Here is a 23,289-nt window from a genome sequence, read left to right on the forward strand (position 1 = left end):
ATAATAAATATTTCATATCTCATACTTAATTTTTTTTAATTTCAAATTACAAATAGTTATTAAACAATGTTTATAATTTTTTAAAAAAGGAAGTGCTCATTTTCTTTGAATATATGGAAACAGAGGCTTTATGGGCAATAGATAACCAGTAAGTTTCGATTTGACAGCAAAATTCAGAGAAATTCAGTTTTTGGATTTTTTTTAAATTTACCAATAATGCAGAGGAATCCTAGAAAAACCGCACATATATAAATGCATTCCATCATTTTATTTATAAAAGGATATATGTCCTTCATAAAACCCTAAACAAACAGCATTTACATGCTTTTATATCATTGGTTGGGTAAAGGTACTTAAATACCCTTCAGAAAAATGTGCAGACTATAAGGAAATAACAATTCTTTCAAAACAAGTTGAAGGAAATGAATCACAAAACAATAATAATATATACCCTTACCTATCTAACAATATGCAAAGATAATAATGAAATGAATTACAGTAATGAGATTAGATTTTAATGCAATATTGTTAGAATTACAAAATATTATTATGTTTCAAATTTATAAGCTAATGAGGCACCAATTATTTCTAATATTCATATCCTCTAAATAATGTTTAATTGAAAACCTTTACAAATAGCAAATTAAGCATACAAAAAAAACAAAGTTCAGAATAACATGTTCAAAAATGTAATAGCTTTGGCAGTAGATTATTCATCAGCACCTCAATTTAATGTAAAAATTAATTGTTAAAAATGTTACACATAAGCAGTAATTTAATATTTCATATTTAGAAACTCATAAAATGAGCACAATGTGAAATGAATGGACACTTCAAATTATGAAGAATCAACACTTTACTTTTTAATATTTCATATTAAGTAATTTAATATTTCATATTTAGAAACTCATAAAATGAGCACTTCAATTCATGAGAACAATGTGAAGTGAATGAACACTTCAATTTATGAACAATCAACACTTCCTTCTGTCCTTAAAAAATTCTCATCGCGATAAGCACTTTAAATCCATCAGCGAAATAAAAGCTAACCCCGAGGATTATTTCTTGTCCAAAACACAACAATTTTGAAAAGAAGGCATAATGAGGCTTCCTGGGAGACGGAAGAAAGTAAAAGCAAAAGGGTTCTTAAATAACAAAATAAATATCTTTAACAGTAAATATTGCATATTCATTTCATATTAGAAATAGGAAAGAAACTTATGGGACACCATAATATAATATAAATTGAGGCAATGAAAATTTTGGGGGTAAAATGAAGATGCTATCTTTTCTGATTAAATGCAATAAGTATAGAAAAAAAAAGCAATAACTTTTGGAGTAGAGAATTATTATGCAGAAAAGCTTTAAAATAACTAACGCCTTACATTATAAGTATTATTGCTAGAACTATTCTCCTAAAAAAAGCAATTTTATCTTTAATTCTTCTTTTCTTGTAGGCAAAGTATATAAAGATAAAGTATTTTTATTTAAAAACAAAACAATATTGTTATTTCAAAACCGGTTTTTCAAAAGTCGGTTTACACAAAAACCAACATTTTAAAAAACCGGTTTTAGAATTTTTGTCAAAAAAAAAAAAAAAATAGAATAAGGAAAAATGTTTTATATAATTTATATAAAATAATAAAAAGAGAAATCAATGCCAAAGTCAAAATATAAAAAAAAATTAAGAATTACATATACATATTACTTACACAAAATAACGAAAACTCAAACAAAAATTTTAAATAATATTTATATTATTTTCACTAATTTTAATTTCTCCTAAGAAAATAGGGTTTTAAAAAAACATAAAATATCCACTGAATGGAGGCTAAGTCTTGTTCTTATTTTAGACACAATATTGTTTGAAATTGAAAATACACATTCACAAGCTACTGAGCTTGGTTTTATAGCTTTCATGGCATCGAATAACAAATCTTTTTGTTGTTGTTGTTGTTGTTACCTCAAATAATGAAAATTCAGCTTTCAGTGTCTTTGGATTTGTAATTATTTCTTCAGAGTCTTCAAGAAACTTATGAATTGACTTTTCTATGGCTTCTTTTAAAAAGCCTTATTCTGATGAGTAGTTTCGTCGATTCACTCTTCATCCGAATCGTTTTCCAAGTAAGAATTCAGAAATATTCTAGACAATATCTTTCCAGATAACTTAATAAATTCGATTTTTGAAGCTAAAGAAAGTACACTAGATTTCTTTGCTGAACTGGAAATATTTTGCAGATATTCCAAACACAGCAAAAGAGTTGCTAATTCTACTTGTCTTCTTTCTTGAATCCGTTCTTCTAAAGCATATAATAATTTCAAACTTATTTCACCATTTAAATTTTTTTAAATTCATTTAACAGAAATTCAAATATACCTTCACTTGTTGATAAATTGGCATCTTGTCGCCCTAAGCCTTCAGCTGCTGGACAAATCGGTCCCAACCAATAAAACTTTTTTTTTTCCTTTGAAGAAGAAGAATTAGAAGAGGAATTTCCAGGCATTCCAGAAAACCAGTTTTCTTAATTTAAAAACCGGTTTTCAGATCTGACAAATTTACTTTAAAAAACTGGTTTTTTAAAACCGGATTTGAAAAACCGTCAAACCCTAATTGTTATCAAAAAATTCTAACTCCAAATTTCTTAGATGGCCTCCCCCGAGTAAAAAACACCACATTTTTATGTAGAATTATATCCGTTTATTTGTCACTCTATGTAAATATTGTGTCTTCATTTCATATTAGAGATAGGAAAGAAACTTATGGGACACCCTGATAGTATGTGAAAAGAATTGCACAAAAAATAAAATTGCATATAAATTGAAAAATACACTTTATTAAATGCATAACAATATAACATACAAATACATATATAAAAGATGAAGGTAACAAAGATATCAATAAATTTAAGTACACCTTTACTCTACAAAGCAGGAAAGCTATTAACAAGCTGCAAAAGTCTAAAATTTTTGCAGTTATGAAAATATTTTTCTCCGATATTGAAAATCTCCCAGGGTTTAATAATCAACAAACTTTTTGTTGTCTATTTTAGAAACTGTTAATATTTGAGAAGCGTTGTAAGATTGTTTTGGTTTTAGAATGTAAGGACTGTGAACATAACCTGCTTCAACACAAATCATATATTTCCATTCATCATCTCCAAAGTCTTTCATTGTCTTGGCTCCCACTTGCCATGGGTTCCAAACAACTTTAAAGCAAAATTAAAAATCAGTTTCATTTGTCAAGCATAATAAGTAAAGTTTAAGTAAAAATCTATAACATTCTTTGTAACTTATGGAATTCTCAATGAGCATAGTTTATAGTTTACTTAACATGTAAACAAAATTTAAAAAATTTAAAACATTCCCAGAGTAACCAATATTGTAATCATTTTTTTTTCTTATTTGAAGTTCCTAATGGTTATATATTAAGATTATTTATCAAAAATTATTTGAAAATTAAGCTAATGGTCTTTTGTTATTTATTAAATAATCAGTTTTGAAATATTCAAACGAGAAGTAAATGTGAAATTAAAGCTCTTATTTCATAACTAAACTTTTTTTTAAAAAAATTGTTCAATACCTTATTTTAATTTATTTATTAATTTTCTGATACCTCAAAAACATCACATACCAAGAGCATATGTATTTAATAACAAAATACATACGCTCTGTTCTCTGATATAACAAGTAACTATATAGAAATACCTTTAGATCCATAAAGAAATGACAGATAAGATATTCATGTAATTTGTAAGATAAATAAATAATATAAGATATAAAAATATAAAGAATTTTAAACACAACTAGTTCTTATTGAATGTCACATCAGTAATTTGCTTTAAAAAAAAAAGTCATTAAATTTTGCAAAACCATGCTAATATTATTTTGAATAAAAAGATATCCTCTGTACAAAAATAAAATATCCCTTACCTGTATCTGGAAGGTTAAACTTCACAATGGTCATTTCTCTATCATCAGATATAGGTTTAATTTTAATAACTGATGCAGTGTTCTTATACACTCTAAAAAAGAGATAATATTGTAAGGATTTAAATTATTATTAATCCATTGCTCATTTTTGTAGAAATGCTTATTTAGTATAAAACTATAATTATTAAGTTCAGTAAAATGATTTTTAAAAAAATTGTATAGCTCTGAAATAAACTTCAGTACTTTCATCTCGTAATAGACTGACTGACTGACTAATTAGATGTCATATTTTAAAGCTATGTAAGTATCTTATAAAGCAGAGCTATGATAAGACAAAAGAATGTCACTTCAACTAACATGATTTTTCAAACTTTTTCACAACACAAATACGAGGATATTGGATTTTGCAATGGTAAATGCACAGACTTTGAATAAGCTATTCCTTGATTTTAAAGTTGAGAATCTATAAATTAAGCAATCTTGAACCAAGACAGAGAACAAAACATTTCATTTGTATTCTCTTTTTAAATAACAGCATTCAATTTTTTAAAAAATTAAATTCTAAAAATAAATGTTTGAGGAATTTATGAATTTAGACGATTAAAAGAAACAAAACATGGTGATTTGCAATAATAAAACAATCATTTTTAACTTAATCATACTCATTTTGTTATTCCAGGACATTTTTTTACGCTCCAGTTTCTCAATAATCTGTCTTTATATCAGGGAACCTTTACAATCAAATCTATGCCGAATGAAATTATAAGATATCAGATGATAAACTACATAAGGAATTTTTAGACAGGATATATTTATATACAAAATATTTTTAATTAATAACAAATTTTTACTGTTGAAAAGATGAAAAATTATAAAAATTATTCAAAAATTTTGTTTTATAATTTTAAATAGCTGAAATGAAAATTTCTTGATTTAATTAAATTTACTAACATACCTGTCAGTAACTTCATATATCCTCAATTCCTCCTTTAAATCAACACACTCAGTATTGTCATTAACCTTAAAAATATGGAATAGTACACAAAATGAAAGTTGGCAAAACGTAAAATATTATGAAAACTCCACTTCACACTAAAACAAAGCAATTCAAAAATCTACAAGAAAATTTGATTTTAAAACTAAATCTTTTGGCAATTCAAATAGTTTTTAAGATGATGAACAAACTATTCAATTCATTTTTTAAATTTTATTACAATAAATGTATAAAAATGGTAAGCAGGTTAACCCTATGAGCCTGGACTCAACTCATTCAATACAGCTTTGACTCAGGCATAGCTGAAAATTAGAACTGAAAGATAATTCATGACCAGCTGCTTATATGGAGTTTGTGTTTTACTGCATAAAAACCATCCTTGGCTAAGCAGCACCCCATTTATGGTATTAAAATATTTATATCAGTAAACAAGTAGATTGAAAAATGGAATGTGATCAAAATCTGAATGTCTAAAATTATAAAAATCTACAATCATGAAAGAACAAAACAATGATAATCTCATATGGAACAGATAATTCCATTCTCTTTTTGTGCACAAAAAAATTACCTTGGATTTTGAGGCATTAAAATTCTCTTGTTAGCCAGGCTCAAAAAAAGATTGAAAACAACTTGTTATTATGCTGCTGAACAAATTAGAAAGTTAATTAGAAGTATCAATTAAGTTCTAGAACTGAAAACTCTGAATATCCTTACCACAAAATAAGATAATTATTACAGATCACTAATTTTATATTAGGAGATTGAAAAATTAGAAAATAAATAATAACTTTTATATAATAATAAAAAACAATTAAAAATACCTTACACAAAATAGCAATAACACGTCTGAAATGAACAATTTATTATAAAAATAATTAATGTTTTTATAGCATTTTGGATATAAATTACTGGGGAAAAAAATTATTATAAATTCCATTCACAGGCAGTTTTAATACAAATTACATTTTAAGAGCTACAAATTTTATGTATTTAGGTGCATAATATTATTTTCTTCAACATATTAATATATTTATAGATAATTCTGTATAAGAAAGAATAAACCATGGTTCAGGATTTTTTTCTAAACATACTACCTGCTACACATAAAAGTAAATCTAAAGGAAACAAATTAAAATCGACATTTGGTACATAATGTCTTTCTCTTCCATTTTCTACCATTTTTTATACTTCCATTTATAAAGCTTAAATTGATACTTAAAATATATAATATATAATATTAGAATATATAACATTTATAAACCTTAAATTGATACTTAATAAATTTTGATATCCAGAAGAGAAAAAGGAATATTTCCCAGCTGATATATAAGAAAATATATAGAAACATATAAAAGAAAAATGTAAAAAAGATAAACATATAAAAACACCAGCATATATTCTAATTGCATACAGTCTGAAATAAATCCAAATAATAAAGATTTATTTTTTTACATATATGCCCATTTCCAAAGTATTTTCTAAGCAGTGTTTCTGAATCCAATCAAAAGACATTGCCAGACTTATTCTCAATGACACGAATGTTTAATCAAGATTTATGAGCATCAAATTTAAATAGTTATCAAATGACAGATGAAACAATCTACCACTAAAAACAATCTTTATCATAAATAAGCAATTATATAATTTAATTCAAGATTATGAAATAGAAATAAAACATTTTAGAAGTTAAAATTTTTTTAAAAAAATTATGTTTTTAAAATTATAAAAGTACATATTATAAAAAAAAAACATATGAATTAAAATGAAAAAAAAAAGACATCCAACACATATTTTCCTCGTATATAACCTGATAAAGACTTGAATAATAAAAGTCTACAAATCCATCGGCATATATGCCCCTTTTTACAGTGCTACAAAAGTGATGCCTCCAATTCTAATCAGAAGACATAAACACACATCTTCATGTCACGTTCAAACAGTATCATAAGTTCAATAAGTATTGAAAGTCGATGAAGCTCCATAGCAATATCTATATATAATATAAAATGAAGTCTCTTGGAAGCGTCTGTATATTGGAAAGAGAATGAGAAATACTTAACTGATATTGGAGGTATTTGTTACTAACTTGTATGGCATTTATTGGAGAAGGTTTTAGTATATTGAACTCATATCAAAATTTTTTTTTAAAAAAAGGAGTTTTATAATTGCGATTTTAATTATTTTTCTACTACAATTCGTGCATGCATAAAGTAGCATAATCTGTGCTTTGTACTTATCTGCACATGTGCGTAAACCTCAAATTGTACATACACAAATTGAAAGAGCTGTGGTATGCATATGTGATGCATTTCTTTGTTTACACTTTATTTAAAACAGCGATTCGAAACTCATTATGCTCCCCAACTCCCCAAAAAAAGGAAATTCAACCTTGGTTGCAGCACATTAAATGCAAAAACACTACGCATTTGTTGTGCAATAATGAAAATATAGAGGAAAGAAATGTTCAATCAGTGCATATCAGAGAAAGAATGTCCACGCTAAGGGAAGGAGAGACATCTATTGAGTGAAGTAAGTGCCTCTCTTTAAATCACACTGCTATTGAGTTACAGAGACAGAATGAATCCGACTTCAGTTTAAAGCTAATTTTTCATCTTGGATGTAATACCACAGGCAACGCTGTGGGGGTACTGCTAGTATATAATGTACAACATATTATGAACCAGAAATGAAGTAATATTTTTAAAAATATAAAGCTAAAAGAACTTTTATAATTTTAAAAGCCTTAAAGTACATACTGTATAAAAGAAAATGAATTAAAAAGGAAAAAAAAATTAGAAGAATAAAAGTATAATTCAGAGCTGATTTCAAAGATAAAATTTATTAAATTTCAGTCTGCATTGAAATTTATTCATCAAACGATGAATAAGCACATTACTTTAATTTTTCAGATTTTTATTTCCTAATAATATTTTATTTTTATTTTTGTTACCATCATGATTTTATCATTTTGTGATTCATCCACAATTTATTCATAGAAATATTTTGTAAATTATGACAAACAATAAAAATAATACAATTTAAATTTTATACTCTCAACATATGAGCATTAAATTTTAAATGGCATAATAAAAATTTATGAAAGCCAGAAATGAACTAAATTTTTCATAAATGCTATAGAATAAAAAAGGGTAATAAAATTTGCTGACATGTTCAAAATTTATTCCATAACAAATATAATGGATTAAAATAATTATATGTATTAAATTTAATTTTTTTTCACTAAGCAATAAATATTGTAACCAGAAAAATTTTGATGACTCAAATAATCCCACAAGTTGGAAATTAAATATGATATCTGTTTAAATGTCTATTTAAAATTCAGATATAAATTAGATAAAATTTTGGAATAGAGAAACATCTATAAAGTTATTGAATCTCAGTTTCATTAGCAAAAGATGCACATTGGTGAAATTTGCTGTACAAAATTATTTCAATTTCACAACAAACTACTCATAAAATGCAATAGTTACACATTTGAATAGAAAAATATATAAATTTTTTTGGCCTAATTTGATCATTTTCATTTCATGCTTTTATTTTAAAAACATATAATTTTGAGTTGGTTTTAACAGAATAATTAAATCGAAATAGATTTTAGAAGGCCAATGCAATAGTAAAACATGTATTTATAAAAACAATGCAAATAATTGTAAAATACACCAAAGACAAAAGTTTCAGTAAATACTTATTAATCATCAGAAACAAAAAAATTATGTACGATGCATTAGATTGCAATTTATTGTGGAACATGATTCATCGTCATGATATCAATAAAACAATTTGTTTCAAAAATTGGCACAACTCTAAAAAATTTCACTAAAAACAAGACAATGATTATCACAGAAAAATGAATATCTCTATCATAAATGAATATTGCTTTATGTGTAAATTACAATGATAGTGAATATATTTAACCTTATCATTTATAAATATAATTTCATTTCCGATAATATAAAATAATAAATTATTTACAAGAACACTGGTACATAGTAGCATCAAGATAGAGAGGAGAATGGAATAATAACAAAATGAAATCTATAAAAATCATGAAAATGAAAATAGGTTGAGTTATTTCATTAAGATAAATCATATCACTATGGATGTTGAGAAAAAAATAATCTTGTCAAGTTTATCAAAGTAGAAAAGAAAAAAAGTTTTGAAAAAATAAATGCCACAATAATATTATAATCTTTTTTTTTTTTTTTTTCATTAACTTACATAATTTGGAAATCATAAGATAAACTAAAACATAAATGTAAAGAATATATTTATGACATGATAAAATATAAACAAAAATAAAAAATATTTCTATATCTCAGTTATTATCATATTTTAATTTGAATTAAATAAAAAATATATTTTATTTTTTGAATTATTTATTATTTTCACAATATGTATATTTATTTTAAAAGAAATCTTTTTTTTAGAAAACATTGTGTAATTAAAAAAATAACATTGAAAATATAAAAACCAGTAATTGAAAGCAACACAATTTTCAAAAGCCCCCCCTCTTCCCCTCTTAAAATGTAAATATCACAAGATGGGAAATTTTAAGACGTCTAAATATAAAGTTATAAATAAGTTTTTATATTTTATTAATTGTTTGCAATGTTTGAAAAAATAAAATGCATAAATGTAAATAAAAAATGTTATAATTTTTTAAAAATTAAGAAAATTAACATATTTTAGAAATTGGTTCAATTTATGCATATATGATAGAGAAATTAAGAAAATTAACATATTTTAGAAATTGATTCAATTTATGCATATATGATAGCATAAAATTAATCAATTTAATTTTAGAATTGATAAAATATTTTTCTGTCAAACAAAGATTATGATGTCATAGCTCAAAGTATGAAAATAAAGAGTTAGGTGATGCATGTGTTAAATTTTTTTTGTTTTGTTGTTGTTGTTCTTGATGTATAAACTTCTTCTTAACATTTATATTTGCAACCTGAAAACTTTATTTCCTTATGGTCTCAATAGTAAATTAAATGGGGAAGGTTATGTAGATTTAAACAATAATTGCATTTATAACAAATTTAACATATTTAAAAATTTTCTAAATAAAGATAACTTTTCTAAAAGATTTAAAAGAGGTAAAGGGAAAGGAGGCAATTTTCAAATTATATTTGAGGAATTTCAAAATTACTGTAATCTGGAACACAATAGTGAAAACATTCACAGAATTAGGAAATACATTTTTGGTCTTAGAAATAATAAAATGAAATGGTTTTTAAATAATAAATTCGGGGAATTAGAGTTTAAAAATTCGTACACTAAATGTATTATTCTAGATCTTATTAAATGTAAACTTAACATTGGAAAAAACGATTTACTTTTTAATAATAAAAATAATGTTTACAAAGAATACTGTGTGATTAAATTCTTGGATATTTACTTCGAATATCTAAAATTACCCAAAATTATACATAATAATAATATATTTTTTCCTCTTGCAGATAAAACTACTGTATCAATAGCGTTTAGTTACACTTCAACTTTAAAGAAAAAAAATTGTAATTATAATTACTATAGCAAAAATTTAGATAAAATAAATAAAACAGATTGTTACTGTAACAAAGAAAAATATAAAGATTTTATAGATATTGATAAAGGTCATATTATTACAGGTAATTTAAAAATTATTGAATCCAACTCTTTAAGAGATTTGATGGGAAGAGGAACAAAATTTAGATTAAGAGAAAAAATAAACCATAACAAAATTTTGATTTCTATTGGTAATGATTTGGATGTTTTTATTGCCAAATTATCTAGAAAATACCATTGGCCTGCGGAAGGTTTCGGGGAATGGAAAGTGAGAATTTTAAAGGAAATTAAAATAAAAATGAATACTGATTTTGACAGATCTAAAGAACGTGGGATTTATTTTATTAAAACATTAAAAAATGAAATAAAAAATTTAAAAGAAAAATTTGTTATTACAGTAATAGATAAATCAGCAAATAATTTCTGTTTAATTTGTAAATATTATTATAAAGAACTTTTAATTAATGAATATAACTCTAATGCAACTTATATGTTAAAGAACACCGGGAAAAAGGAATTAGATAAAAGAATGCTAGCTTTCGCAAAAAAAAACAAAATTAAGACTTGCTCTCTTAACTATCCTTATTTATTCCCAACAGTTAAATTTCATAAAAATCCATTAAAATTCAGATTCGTAACCTGTAGCACTGGCAGTTATAATTACTATACGGGTAAACATTTCTTTAAATACTTAAAAATTATCCTGGACAAAATAAAAAATGAAGACAACTATATTATTTCTAGTAACAAAGAAGTATTGGATTTTTTTAAAGATAACAACATTAATAAACTTAATACTTTTGATTTCGAAAATTTATACACTAATCTACCTCATGAAAAATTAATAAAGGTCTGCACTTTTATATATGACGAATATTTAAATGAAAATATCATTCCTAAAAATAACTGGCTTGAGTTATGTAATTTTAATATTACTGAAAATTATGTGTTTAATGGTATTAATTTTTATAAACAAGTCAAGGGCATTCCAATGGGAACAGCTTTCTCAAGTGCTTTAGCTAATATTTTCCTGCATTACTATGAGAAAAAAATAATTAAATATAATTTAATAAACGGGTGGAGATATATTGATGACCTACTTTTGATTAACTTCGAAAATACTAATATTATTACTAATTGCTATCCAAAAGATTTAATTCTAAAAGATACAAATAAAAATCAAGTTGAGGCTACCTTTCTGGATTTAAAAATCGAAATTGCTAATGATAAAACAATAGTTGGTATATACGATAAAAGGGATGATTTCAACTTTAAAATAACAAAACTATGTAACTACCATTCCAATCTAAACTCTAAAATTTTCAAAAATCTAATTTTCTCACAAGTTAACAGGATCAAAAGGGTTTGCAATAATAAAAATTCTTATATTGAAGCATCAAACATCCTCCTTAAAAATTTAATTAAAAATGAATTTCCTAGAAATTACTGTAATGTCAATTTTTTAATTAAACAAGGTATGGTTTGGGATTAATCCTTTGGCTTTAATAAAAATAGAACTTTACTTGGATATTGGATCACTCAATAGATGGCGCTGGGAGCCTACCTCTGTTTACATAATTTACCGTTAATTTTTTTAAAAACAGGGAATCACAATCGATTAAAGTTTCCTTGACTGTTGGATGGTATGTTCTGGCCTTTTCGTTTTTAATTTTAATTTTAATGCTAGTTTTTGTTTTTATTGTTATTTTTGTTATTGTATTTTTACTTTGTTGTGGTTTTTTTTCTAATTTGTTATTTTGTATTTCCTTTCTGTTAAAATGGTATATCTCTTGAGCATAATTTCAAGGGGGTTTTCGGGTCACGAGGAATCATTATTAGACAATGTCTGTATGTCCTCACAGAAAAAATCCCTTTCTTTGAATCCCTGCCTGAGGGTGACCCTTGAAAAAGTCTTCAGGCCGGATTCGTTTTTTATATTTTTTTAATAATTTTTTTGGTTTAATTTTTATTTGATTTTTGTTTTTTCTATTAACTTGATTCTAATACTTTTGTATCAATTCATCTGTGTTTTAGAAGTAGCTGCAATTGCGCTCTCTAAATACTATGAAGTTCTTTTTTGGTTTTAGCTTAAATAGGTAATAAATTTTAGTTGCGATTTCGAAACTGTTTTGTTTTGTTTTCATTTTAGTTTCGTTTTCAAACTTTTTCTTACTTTAGATTGGTTACTTATATATATATATATATATAGTGTAATATTTCTTACACTTATATTATATATATATATATATATATATATATATATATATATATATATATATATAATGATATTTTAAACTTTCTATTTCAATTTAATTAATTTCCAAAATTTTGTCTTAATTTAGCCCATAGTAACTTCATTCTAAAATATTCTCTTATTTTGTGATCCAATTCCACTTTCTCTACTTAATTAATTCAAGAGAAGCTTTATAAAATTGCTTAGTCAGCTAAATGCCGATACTTTCACACGCTCGGCGTGAAAGGGTAAAAATGTCCAGTAAGCACATTCTTTCTTAAAAGATCCCTGTGTTTCCCTTACATGTGATTAACAAGCATCAGAAATCCCTATGAGAATCTTATTAATATATTGGCACTGTGGAGAAATATTTTCCCTATCAAAATCTAAGGTTATATAAGACGAGGGATAATTTATTTCGGCCCTTTTTTCCCCATTTCTGCTTTTGTGATGCTCTGTGGCGGACGCGAAATGTCCGCGTCTTTGCTTGTAAATAACTATGCTTACCCGATGGATTAAAAAGAATTTAAGAAGATAAAAGTCTCTTCACTGTCTTCAAACTGCACTCGGCTTCACAAAAAATAATGCTTACACACATATATATATATATATATAGTGTAATATTTCTTTTATTTTTCAAATTTTTGATAATTTTATGCAAAGAAGTAATTTTTTAATGTAATACATTATATTAAATATAATGAGTTACATTAAAAAATTACTTCTTTGCATAAAATTATCAAAAGTTTCTTTAATGAATTGTTTTTATAGCATTACAAGAATACAATAATTTTAAAATAAAATCTCATGTAACATTGTATAAACATAAAATAGCATGATTTTAATTATATAACCTTCATTTCAATAATATTGTAAGCAATTTACCTTATCAATGTAACTGCATCCTTGTAAACCAATTACTGCACTGTCTTTTACATTTGATACAGCTATGTATGTATGTAGAAGAAATGTAAAGTCAAATTCCTTTTCATCTATAATCAAGGAAAATAATTCAGTAAAGTAGTGAAAACCATAAAATTAACATTCTACTGACAAAAGATTAATCTGATTTTCTTATAATTTAGTTCCTTATTAATTTTTATCTTAATCTTTTTTAACTTGAAGCAAGACTGTTTTTAAAGAATTTTTAAAAAGAAACGATGAATTACATAAAAAAAAAATGACAATGATAATGCCTTAAATCACTGGTTAATTTATTACCTATATGTCTTATGCAATAAATCATTATAACTACGATAAATTCAACTTTTGAATTAAAAAAATTATTTTTAAAAATCTAATTTTTGAATAAAATTTGAAATGACACTTAAAGATTATTTTTTGATAAATTGTCAAAATTTTTAAATCAAATTGATTATAATAAAGATTAATAGATTGCTATTTTTGTCATTTGCATCTTTCGAAGAAAGAAACAGTAGCTATACTAAATGTTGCTAATTATAATAATAATAATTCAACAATAATCAAGCAAGGAAAAAAATTCATCCACAATAATCTTGCTTCTGCAATTCATTTGGCATTTTTTTTTTTAAAGTTTTAAACAAGATATCCATTTAAAAATACCAATACAATCAGATCTTATAATTATTTATGTTAAAGCAGCCAAGAAAAAAAAGCCTTTTTTTGCTACAAATTTTATTAAACAACCCTAAAATATTAATTACTTATCTTGGTTCTATAGCTATTGATAACATTAGCATAATCAAGGAGATTCAAGGGTGTCTAATGAATGTATATAAAGCCTTTTACGAACTAAAATGATTTTTTAAATCCTCACTACTATCAAGAAACACAAAATTTTTAATATATAAAACCTTAATTAGACCAATACTTACCTATGGCTCAAAAACCTGGACCCTGACCAAAACTAAAAAAAATAAAATAGCCATTTTCGAAAGAAAAATTCTGTGAGCCATTCTTCGCGAGAAAGAAATTAGCAATGTTTGGAGAAGAAGATATAACTTTGAGCTATATAAAATCTATAGAGAGAAAAATATTATCAAGTTCAAAAAAATAAATTGGATGAACTGGGCAGCTCATACATTTAGAATGGATGATGATTCCATAGTAAAAAAAATTCTCTTACATAAACTTCTAGCAAGTAGGAAAAAGGGTAGACCCAAAATGAGATGGATGGGGTCAGAGGAGACAGATTTCCTGGCTATCCAGGGAAGAAACTGACGCACAAGTGTTAAAATAGAATGCAATGGAACAGAATTCAGAGGATGACACTGGCCCATACTGGGCTGTCTAGCCAAATATCATGGTGATGATAAAAATTTTAATACTTTAATATGAATCGAAACATAAAAATGACTTTGACAAATGATGGAATAAAATATCGAGTTAAGAAATAATCACACTAATAAACATTTAAATAAAAAAAAATATGCATAAACAAAATACATTTCTTAAAACTTTCTGGCGATATAATTTTTTTTTACCTGTATTTGTAATAAAAGCCTCCATTTTGATTTCATTATTTGTTTTCAATGTGAAGGTGTATTCAAATCTGAATCTACAATAAAAAGAATTTTTGAAATAGATAAAGAAATTTTTATTTGTATATTTCATTTGTGACATCTATATACAAATATTACGGCTAAATACAAAAAAGTAAATAAAAAATAAAAACACTTCATGAGAAATCATGCATTTAGATTGTATTTTGATAGCAAATAACTAATTTAAATAAGACATATTAATACAATTTAAAGATATGCTTCAAATAATACAATTTTTTTTCTTTACATTTATTTTATATAAGTATTCAATTCCATGTCTAGAAATACTTTAATTGCTTTGTCAAATTAGAAAGCTATTGAATGAATTTGCAAAATCCTTGATGATAGACAATCAAAATTTTATAACTAAAATCAATTTTAAAGCAATGCAAAATTAAAGGCACATACTTGTAATCCCAGATTTTTCGAGTTTCATCAGAGTCTTCAAGCACAAGGGTCACAGTATCAGAAATCTAAAAAATAACAAAATTAAAATTTTAAAAATTTCAATAAAATCGAATCATTTTTATATTTAATCAATTAAAAAACAGAATATGAACCATTTTAAATACTCAAATAAAAAAAAAGTCTACAAAAATTAAGTTTACAGTTAAAATAATTTTTAAATAAAACTGAATTATCTAATTATTTTACTGTCAGAAATATTTTTCACAAAAAATTTAAAAGAATTTTGAAAATCTTATCTAAAAATTTATTGAAATTTTAATGGCAGGAATTTCAAATAATGCATATACAATCATACATAAACAAAACAAAAAAATGAATATTTTAAATAATGTACCTTTAAAATATTACATACATACATATAAAAACATGAATATACAGGTAAAACAATATACAAGTTATTAAAAAAGTTTTTTTTTCTTCCCTGAAATATTTTTTTTAAAATCAAATGATCAATAAACCTCTTTTCCTATAATTAAAAAAACAAATATATTTATATTTTCTTTTCATTCATTTTCTAAAACATAATTTTATCAATTTTAAAATCAAATCCAAAATCAAAAAGATCAAAATGCCCCCATTTCTCAATACAGACTAGTGGATAAAACTGCAAAACCCTTTTGATTTTTTTTTTTTTTTTTTTACATAATTTATAGACACTTTAATGAAATGCCATAAAATTATTTAACAGAAAGATAACTTTGGCAAGAATTTAATGTAATAATTTTTGTAGTATATTGCTCTCTTACGTATTCTTTACTTTTGCTACCAAATAGGAAAATTTTAGTTATATTACTTGAATTATAACTCTTTGTGTGTTGCTACAACTAACATTTTTTAATGGGTTCTATCTTATCATATAAAAAGAAATTGATTTCAGAAATATTTAATTTACCTAAAATATAAATTTTGAATTATTTGTCACCGATTTTGATATGATCATTCATTCATATTCATTTATAAGTTCACACATTAGTAAAAAAAGGCATGTTTTTAACAGAAGAATCACAAAACAGTTAACATCATTAGTCATACTTCTAGATTATTTTAAAATTCATACTTCACATGGAAAAATAAAACCCATTAAAAAAAGCCTGACATACCTAATTTAATAAAGAATATTTAAGAATATTTATTAGAAAATCTGTGCACAATACTGATGATGTTGTACAATGCTGTAAATATTAAGCATCACAAAAATATCATAATAAAATACCTCATACTGCTTAGAAAGTAACAACACTATTCATTAACAATTAATAATATATTTTTTTTAAAAAATGAAGCATTTAAAAACATTAACTTCTTTTCATGCAACTTTCTTGCTTTTTTTTAACACATATTTTTACTTGAATCTAATTTCATATTGCATTTTTAAAATTCAATAAAAAAAATGCAGACATAAGATTGTTTTAGACCTTACCATACAAATAAAAATAAAAAGCCATATTCAGTATATAATAAAATTTATATAAGAATGAATTTCATTTTACAAATATATATAACAGAAATTAAATGTACCATATTACAGCAAATTTTTTTCTAACTTTAAACAACTATATTATTTTTTTATTATTATTTTTTTTTTTTTTTTTTTTTTTTGTAATTTGACATATCCTATATGTAAAAATTCAATTTTAATTTTTCAAGATTAAAATTTTAACTTGGCTAAGGACAATGTGAAAATTTTTTTTTAATAATTTTGAATTTCATAATTTGTAATTAATCTGATGTTCTTTATTATAAGAAAACTTTACTTATATAAGAAAATTATTCTAACAAAAATCAATTAAACTTTGAAATATTCTTACACTTAATGGCTTATACCACCATTATAAAGTAATTTAAATGCTAAAGACACAATACAAAACAATAAAAAGCAAGTTAGAATGTAACTGAGATTTAAAAAAAAAACAAAAAAAAACTTTAATGTAATCTTTTATATATATATATATATATATATATATATATATATATATATATATATATATATATATATATATATTTATATATATATATATATATATATATATATATATATATATATATATATATATATTTAAAGTGCTTCATTAAAAGACATAGTAAAGCAATACAAACATTGTCACCAGCTCCTTCTTTAATAGACCATTTTGTTCTCCTAGCAAATCCATGTTGAGGACCATATTGCCAAGGCCCAAACTGAGCTATTAAGATGAGAAAAATATTTAAGAATATATAAATAAAACAAATTATTTGAAGCTTTTATACCATTATATGAATAAACAAATTTGCTACTAGAAATATTTATATATTTTAAAGTTATTCCAACAGCTCAATTGGTATTATTTAGCCATAACATGATGATGAAATAGAAACAATATTTAACGATTTAAATAGTTGGATTGGTTTATTTTAATTCTGAAATTTAAATAAATATATCCTTTTTATCTAAATGTTTTTAAAAACTTTTAAAATGTAAAATATTTTCCAATTAAAAAAAATTTGTTGACACATCAATAACTTTGGATAATTTATTTTCAAAGATCATTTCACAGAATTGAATGTAATTATATTAAAGGCTACTTGAAATACTAAAGGTTACTTGAAATAAATAAATGAAAATAGTTTGTCTACTTACGAAAAACAACAGGCACTCCTCCTCTAATGGGCTTTTGATTGTCAAAATATGATTCCCGGCTACAATACAAAGAAGAAAAAGCTCAAAACATAGGAAAATTAGAAGTCCTCCCTTAAGAAAATTCATAAAGTGACAAAAAATTACGGAAATAGAATAGACATAGGTGCACCTAGAACTCCAATTAATGTTTTTTTTAAAATTAAATCCTAACAAAATTTATTTTAATTTTTTTTAAATATACAAAAATTACCTAACAAATAAGGCTTCTACTCCACATGGTTCCCAAGATGTTAATGTTGCTCCTGAAAAATTGTAAGTGAATAATTAGATTATTGCAAGTTTCATTTGCTAATGTGATGTTTACTTACAAATACAAATGCATTTAGGAAATATGTAAATATTTTCAAAAAAAAATATTATATATATATATATATATATATATATATATATATATATATATATATATATATATATATATATATATATATATATATATATATACTTATGTTCTTATAAATATCATATAACTTAGAAGGGCAATATTTGGAGCTTTGATGCAAAAATATTTTGCTCACTTTCTTCCAGTGTAAAACAAATAGGGGAGATTTTTTTAAAAAATACTGATAAAATTATAAATGATCAAATAAGTTCTAATAGCCAATAAGTATAAACTTCATACTCCTCTAACCAAGACTTTTATTTAAAAAAGAATATAAAATTAATAAATAAAAGAGCAGATTTTATGATTCACACAACCCATACACATCAAATGCAATAGAATAGAATGTACAGTTATGGGAAAAGAAAGGAGCCGCCCAGTTTTATATTGCAACTGCCCATTCTATGTAAAATCTAAAAATAGCATTTTAAAGGTAAAATGTGTACTAAAAGACATTGAACCTAAAATTTTTGTAGGAGATTGTTTGCATATTTAAAACAGGAGACAGTTTGCATATTTAAAACTCTAAAATGTCCCATGGCAACATTCTTTTTTTTTTGATGTCATGAGCAGATTTCTCCATAGAAAAATTGATTAAAATATCATGATTATATAAGGAAATATTTATATTTTTGCTTAACAGATAATTTCCATATTTAGATATTCTTTGGGCATCCTTAATAGCTTTTTTGTGTGCGTGTGCGACACTTTAAAAACATATGTAAAATTATGATCTATGTGTTAAAATCGATTGCTACTTCAAGTATGGCAAAATATTTATAGGAAAATTTCTGAGAAAAGTTTAATTCTTTTCAGCAAAGAAATATTTAAGTTAGTGAAAGTTTTATGCAAATTGCACACGAGCTTAAATTGTCAATATGCTGAAAGTGCAAAAATAGAAAGTTTTGTTATACGATAGAAAGAAATAACATTAGGCATATTTTTTATTGTTTAAAAAATACTAATTTTAGGGTTAAAATTTTAATATTGAGAGAGTTAAAACATTAACTTCTTTCCATTTTTTTTTGTGCTCTATTTCAGCATTTCTTTAACAATATATATTGTTCTTTCATCATTGCTTAATACTCATAAATAGACATGAAATGATATATTGTTTTACAAGCCTATAAAAAAAATAGTGCATTTCATTAGTATACAGCATGTGTTAAATAAATAACTCTAATTTAAAAAAAAAATCATATATTGTTGTTTATTTCACATTTCAAAATAGTATTTCATAATTCCAGAGTAGAGATATACATTTGTTTATGAAAGTAAATATAATAATGTGATATCTTTATCGTATATTTTCACAGTGTTATTGAATATTATGATGTTCATGTTCCTTTTATGCAAAGTATATACAGAGGCTCAAACGATTGAGATGCATACCTGATAAATCCGATTTTCATTATAAATAACACATTATCAAGAAATACAAACATCTTTTTATTTTTAAATATAACAAATGGTTTAATTTAAAGTAAAAGTAAAGAACAATCAATAGAAAACTTCTAATCTGAAAAATTTTAGAAGCCTTTTAAATAAACATATGCAGAGTTTTGCCTCAAAAAATTGAGAATACCGAGGATATTTGCACATTTTTAACTATCAATAAATATTTTCTACTTGACAGCTACTTTAATCCAATTTTGCATAATTGTATTTTAAACCTTTTCAACAATCATTTTTGCATGATTAAGTTTGTTAGATGAAATTAAAGCCAAACTTTTAATTGGAAAATGGCTAATCGAAGAGAAACCAGTATTGATGTTAGGAAATTCATAAAGAATATTTTTTTTAAAGAAAAAAAATCTTATCGTAAAATAGCTGAAATTATCAGAAGAAGCCATACTTATGTCCAGAAAAACCATTGTAAATTTTAAGGAAAAAGAGGAAGGAAAGGTATTTCGAGTGATGCCACAAAAAGAAAAATTTTGAAAGAAATCAAGATTGATCCTAAAGTAAGTGCAGTCAAACTTGCTAAAGAAACTTCTCAAATTATAGGCAGAAATGCAAGTGCTGAAATTGTGCAAAATGTAATTACACAAACTAGATATAAAACTCGAGTTGCTATAATGAAAACATTCATCAGCTTACAAAATCAGAAAAAGCCTTTGGAGTTTGCAAAAACTCATCAATTAAAGACCAATAACTTTTGGAAGAAAGTTATATTTAGTGATGAAAGTAGATTCAGTATTTTTTTGGCAGAGATGGTCGTCACAACATATGGAAAAAGCCCAATACCACTTTGGATCCAAAAAATTTACATCCTAATTTAAACATGGTGGTTATCTGTCATGGTTTGGGGTTGCATGGCTTCATCCGGGGTAGGAAATTTAGTTTTCATAGATGGCATTTTGAACAATATAATTTACTTGGATATACTTTGTAACAATTTAAAGAAAAGTGTTAAAAATTTGGGTTAGGATGGAAATTTCATTTTCTAGCAGGACAACAAACCCGAACACACAACATCAAAATGTGGTGTCTTTTTCATTGTAAACAGCAGTTACAAACACCATCACAGTCCCCAGACATCATTGTCATTGAAAATCTATGGGTCACACTCGAAATAGTGATCCAGAAACATAAAATTAGGAGAAAAAAAAAGCCATTTAAAACAAGTGTTTCAAGAAGAATGAGGTAAAATATCTTTAGATACCACCCAAAAGTTGGTTGAATTGGTACCACAACATTTAGAGGCCATTATAAAAGCCAAAGGACATGCAACTAAATATTGACATCTTCTTTGTATGTGAGATATTACTAAGGTGACCATTCATACTGATTTTACCAGTACAGTACTGGTTTTCAGGGCATAAGTCCTGGTTAGTCATTAAACAAAACCAGTACATGAAAAGTACTGGTTTTAGATTAGAAAACATTAAAAAAAAAAGTAATAAAATAAAAATAATAAAATTAGAAGTGGCAACCCTGATAATTCCATGTGATATCGTCAGGTGTCACATGAACAGGACCACCACGAGATAGGTGAATTGAAATTTTTAAAGCCTTTAAAGAAAATGATGTGCCCAATAATATTGGCAAATTGGTAGAGTATTGCCTCTGTATGCCAGGAACTAATGCACCGACCGAATGGGATTTTTCTTTATTAAACAACATCTGGACTAGCGAGAAAACCCAATTGAAAGTGGACACTTTGAAATCCTTGTTGATTGTCAAAAATAATTTAAATGCAATCTGTATGGAATTCTATGAAAATATGCAGGAAAACAAAAATTTGTTAAAAGCAATTCATTCCTCAGAAAAATATAAAAAAAACAAACTAAATTAAATAACTCCTTATCTTTTATTATGTTATTATATTAGGTATGGCTTATCATGTTATGTTATGTTTATTATGTTTTATTTTTATATTGTAAAATCATATTTTAGTTATCACATTTCTTGTGCTTAAATAAACACAACATTTTTTGATATCTAAAAGTTTTTTATTTACTTAAGTATACAGGTTGGGCGTTGGGTGAATTTTTGATAAAAATTTATAAAATTTGGGCGTGGCTGGTCAAAATTCATGTTGTCCTGGTTTCAGGTTTAAAAAAAAATGGTCACCTTAGATATTACAAAAATTTCATTGGCGTGTTCTCAATTTTTTGAGGCCAAAATCTGCATATGTTTATTTAAAGTGCTTAAAAAAATTTTCAGTTTCAACTTTTTAGTAGAAGTTTTCTGTTGATTGTTCTTTATTTTTACTTTAAATTATACCGTCTGTTGTGTAAAAATATAAAAAAAAATGTCTGCATTTCTTGTTAATGTGTTATTTATATTAAAAGTCGTATTTATCAAGTAAAAGTAAGGTGTACTCTCAATTGTTTGAGTCACTGTATATGCAATCAAGATTTTAAAAACTGTTTATGAGATAATTCTTCACAAAACCCAAACAATTTATACCCTAATACTTTAACATCAAGAAATGAATTTTGCATAAAGTTGCCAGTCTAAAAATATTAATATAATAAATTTTCTTTACAAAACTAGTTATCATTACTACGATGCATTACTTTTTGTTTTATCCTTCAACTTCATCCTCAATGCATAAAAAAACCACGTATATATAAAGCATTAATAATATTTCCGAATACATTTACTAGAGCAATATAATAAAAGCAGATTTTTTAAAAACTATTGGAGAAGTTGTATTTACCGAATAAATGGATAACAGCAGAAGAGTAATTCTTCTGCAATTTCACAGTTTGGGCCATTTTGGTGGTGGGCAAACAACAGGTGGTTGGCCAAAATTCCTAATAGTTGAAGCGCTCTTGGTAATTGCAGGTCAAGAAATTCAAGTGAAATAATCTTTATAACTAATTGACAATTTTTCAAATTACTTTTATTCGCAGACCGGTCAAGGTGTCATAAAGTGAAACGGTTTTTTGGACAAAAGCAAAAAAAGAAAACGGAAGTAAATAATTCCTTGCCAGATACCAAAGAAAATAAAATGATTATTTTTAATCTTCAATATAACACATTTTAAATTTTTATAAA

General features: G+C 24.8%; 1 protein-coding gene across 1 annotated transcript; it reads right to left on the reverse strand.

The window, feature by feature from the left end:
* Positions 1 to 2,814: 2,814 nt before the first annotated feature.
* LOC129983968 (uncharacterized) lies at positions 2,815 to 23,185 on the reverse strand. The gene is made up of 10 exons (XM_056093699.1): positions 22,949 to 23,185; positions 18,592 to 18,643; positions 18,342 to 18,400; positions 17,822 to 17,907; positions 15,665 to 15,729; positions 15,197 to 15,270; positions 13,617 to 13,723; positions 4,886 to 4,950; positions 3,931 to 4,022; positions 2,815 to 3,206 (listed from the first exon to the last, which is right to left on the reverse strand). Exons 1-10 carry the CDS (start codon positions 23,004 to 23,006, stop codon positions 3,016 to 3,018), a joined length of 849 nt encoding a protein of 282 aa, XP_055949674.1. The 5' UTR covers positions 23,007 to 23,185; the 3' UTR covers positions 2,815 to 3,015.
* Between the last annotated feature and the right edge of the window lie 104 nt (positions 23,186 to 23,289).

Source organism: Argiope bruennichi, chromosome 9 (genome assembly GCF_947563725.1).
Source record: "Argiope bruennichi chromosome 9, qqArgBrue1.1, whole genome shotgun sequence".
In the NCBI taxonomy this organism is placed as follows: domain Eukaryota; kingdom Metazoa; phylum Arthropoda; class Arachnida; order Araneae; family Araneidae; genus Argiope; species Argiope bruennichi.

Bases quoted from the DNA above. Each gene is read 5' to 3' on its own strand.
- LOC129983968 (XM_056093699.1), bottom strand. From the start codon at position 23,006: ATGGCCCAAACTGTGAAATTGCAGAAGAATTACTCTTCTGCTGTTATC. The intron at 15,730-17,821 runs GTTTGTATTGCT...GTTATTTTTTAG, and splicing joins AAGAAGGAGCTGGTGACAAT to ATTTCTGATACTGTGACCCT. The intron at 15,271-15,664 runs GTATGTGCCTTT...TTTTTATTGTAG, and splicing joins CGAAAAATCTGGGATTACAA to ATTCAGATTTGAATACACCT.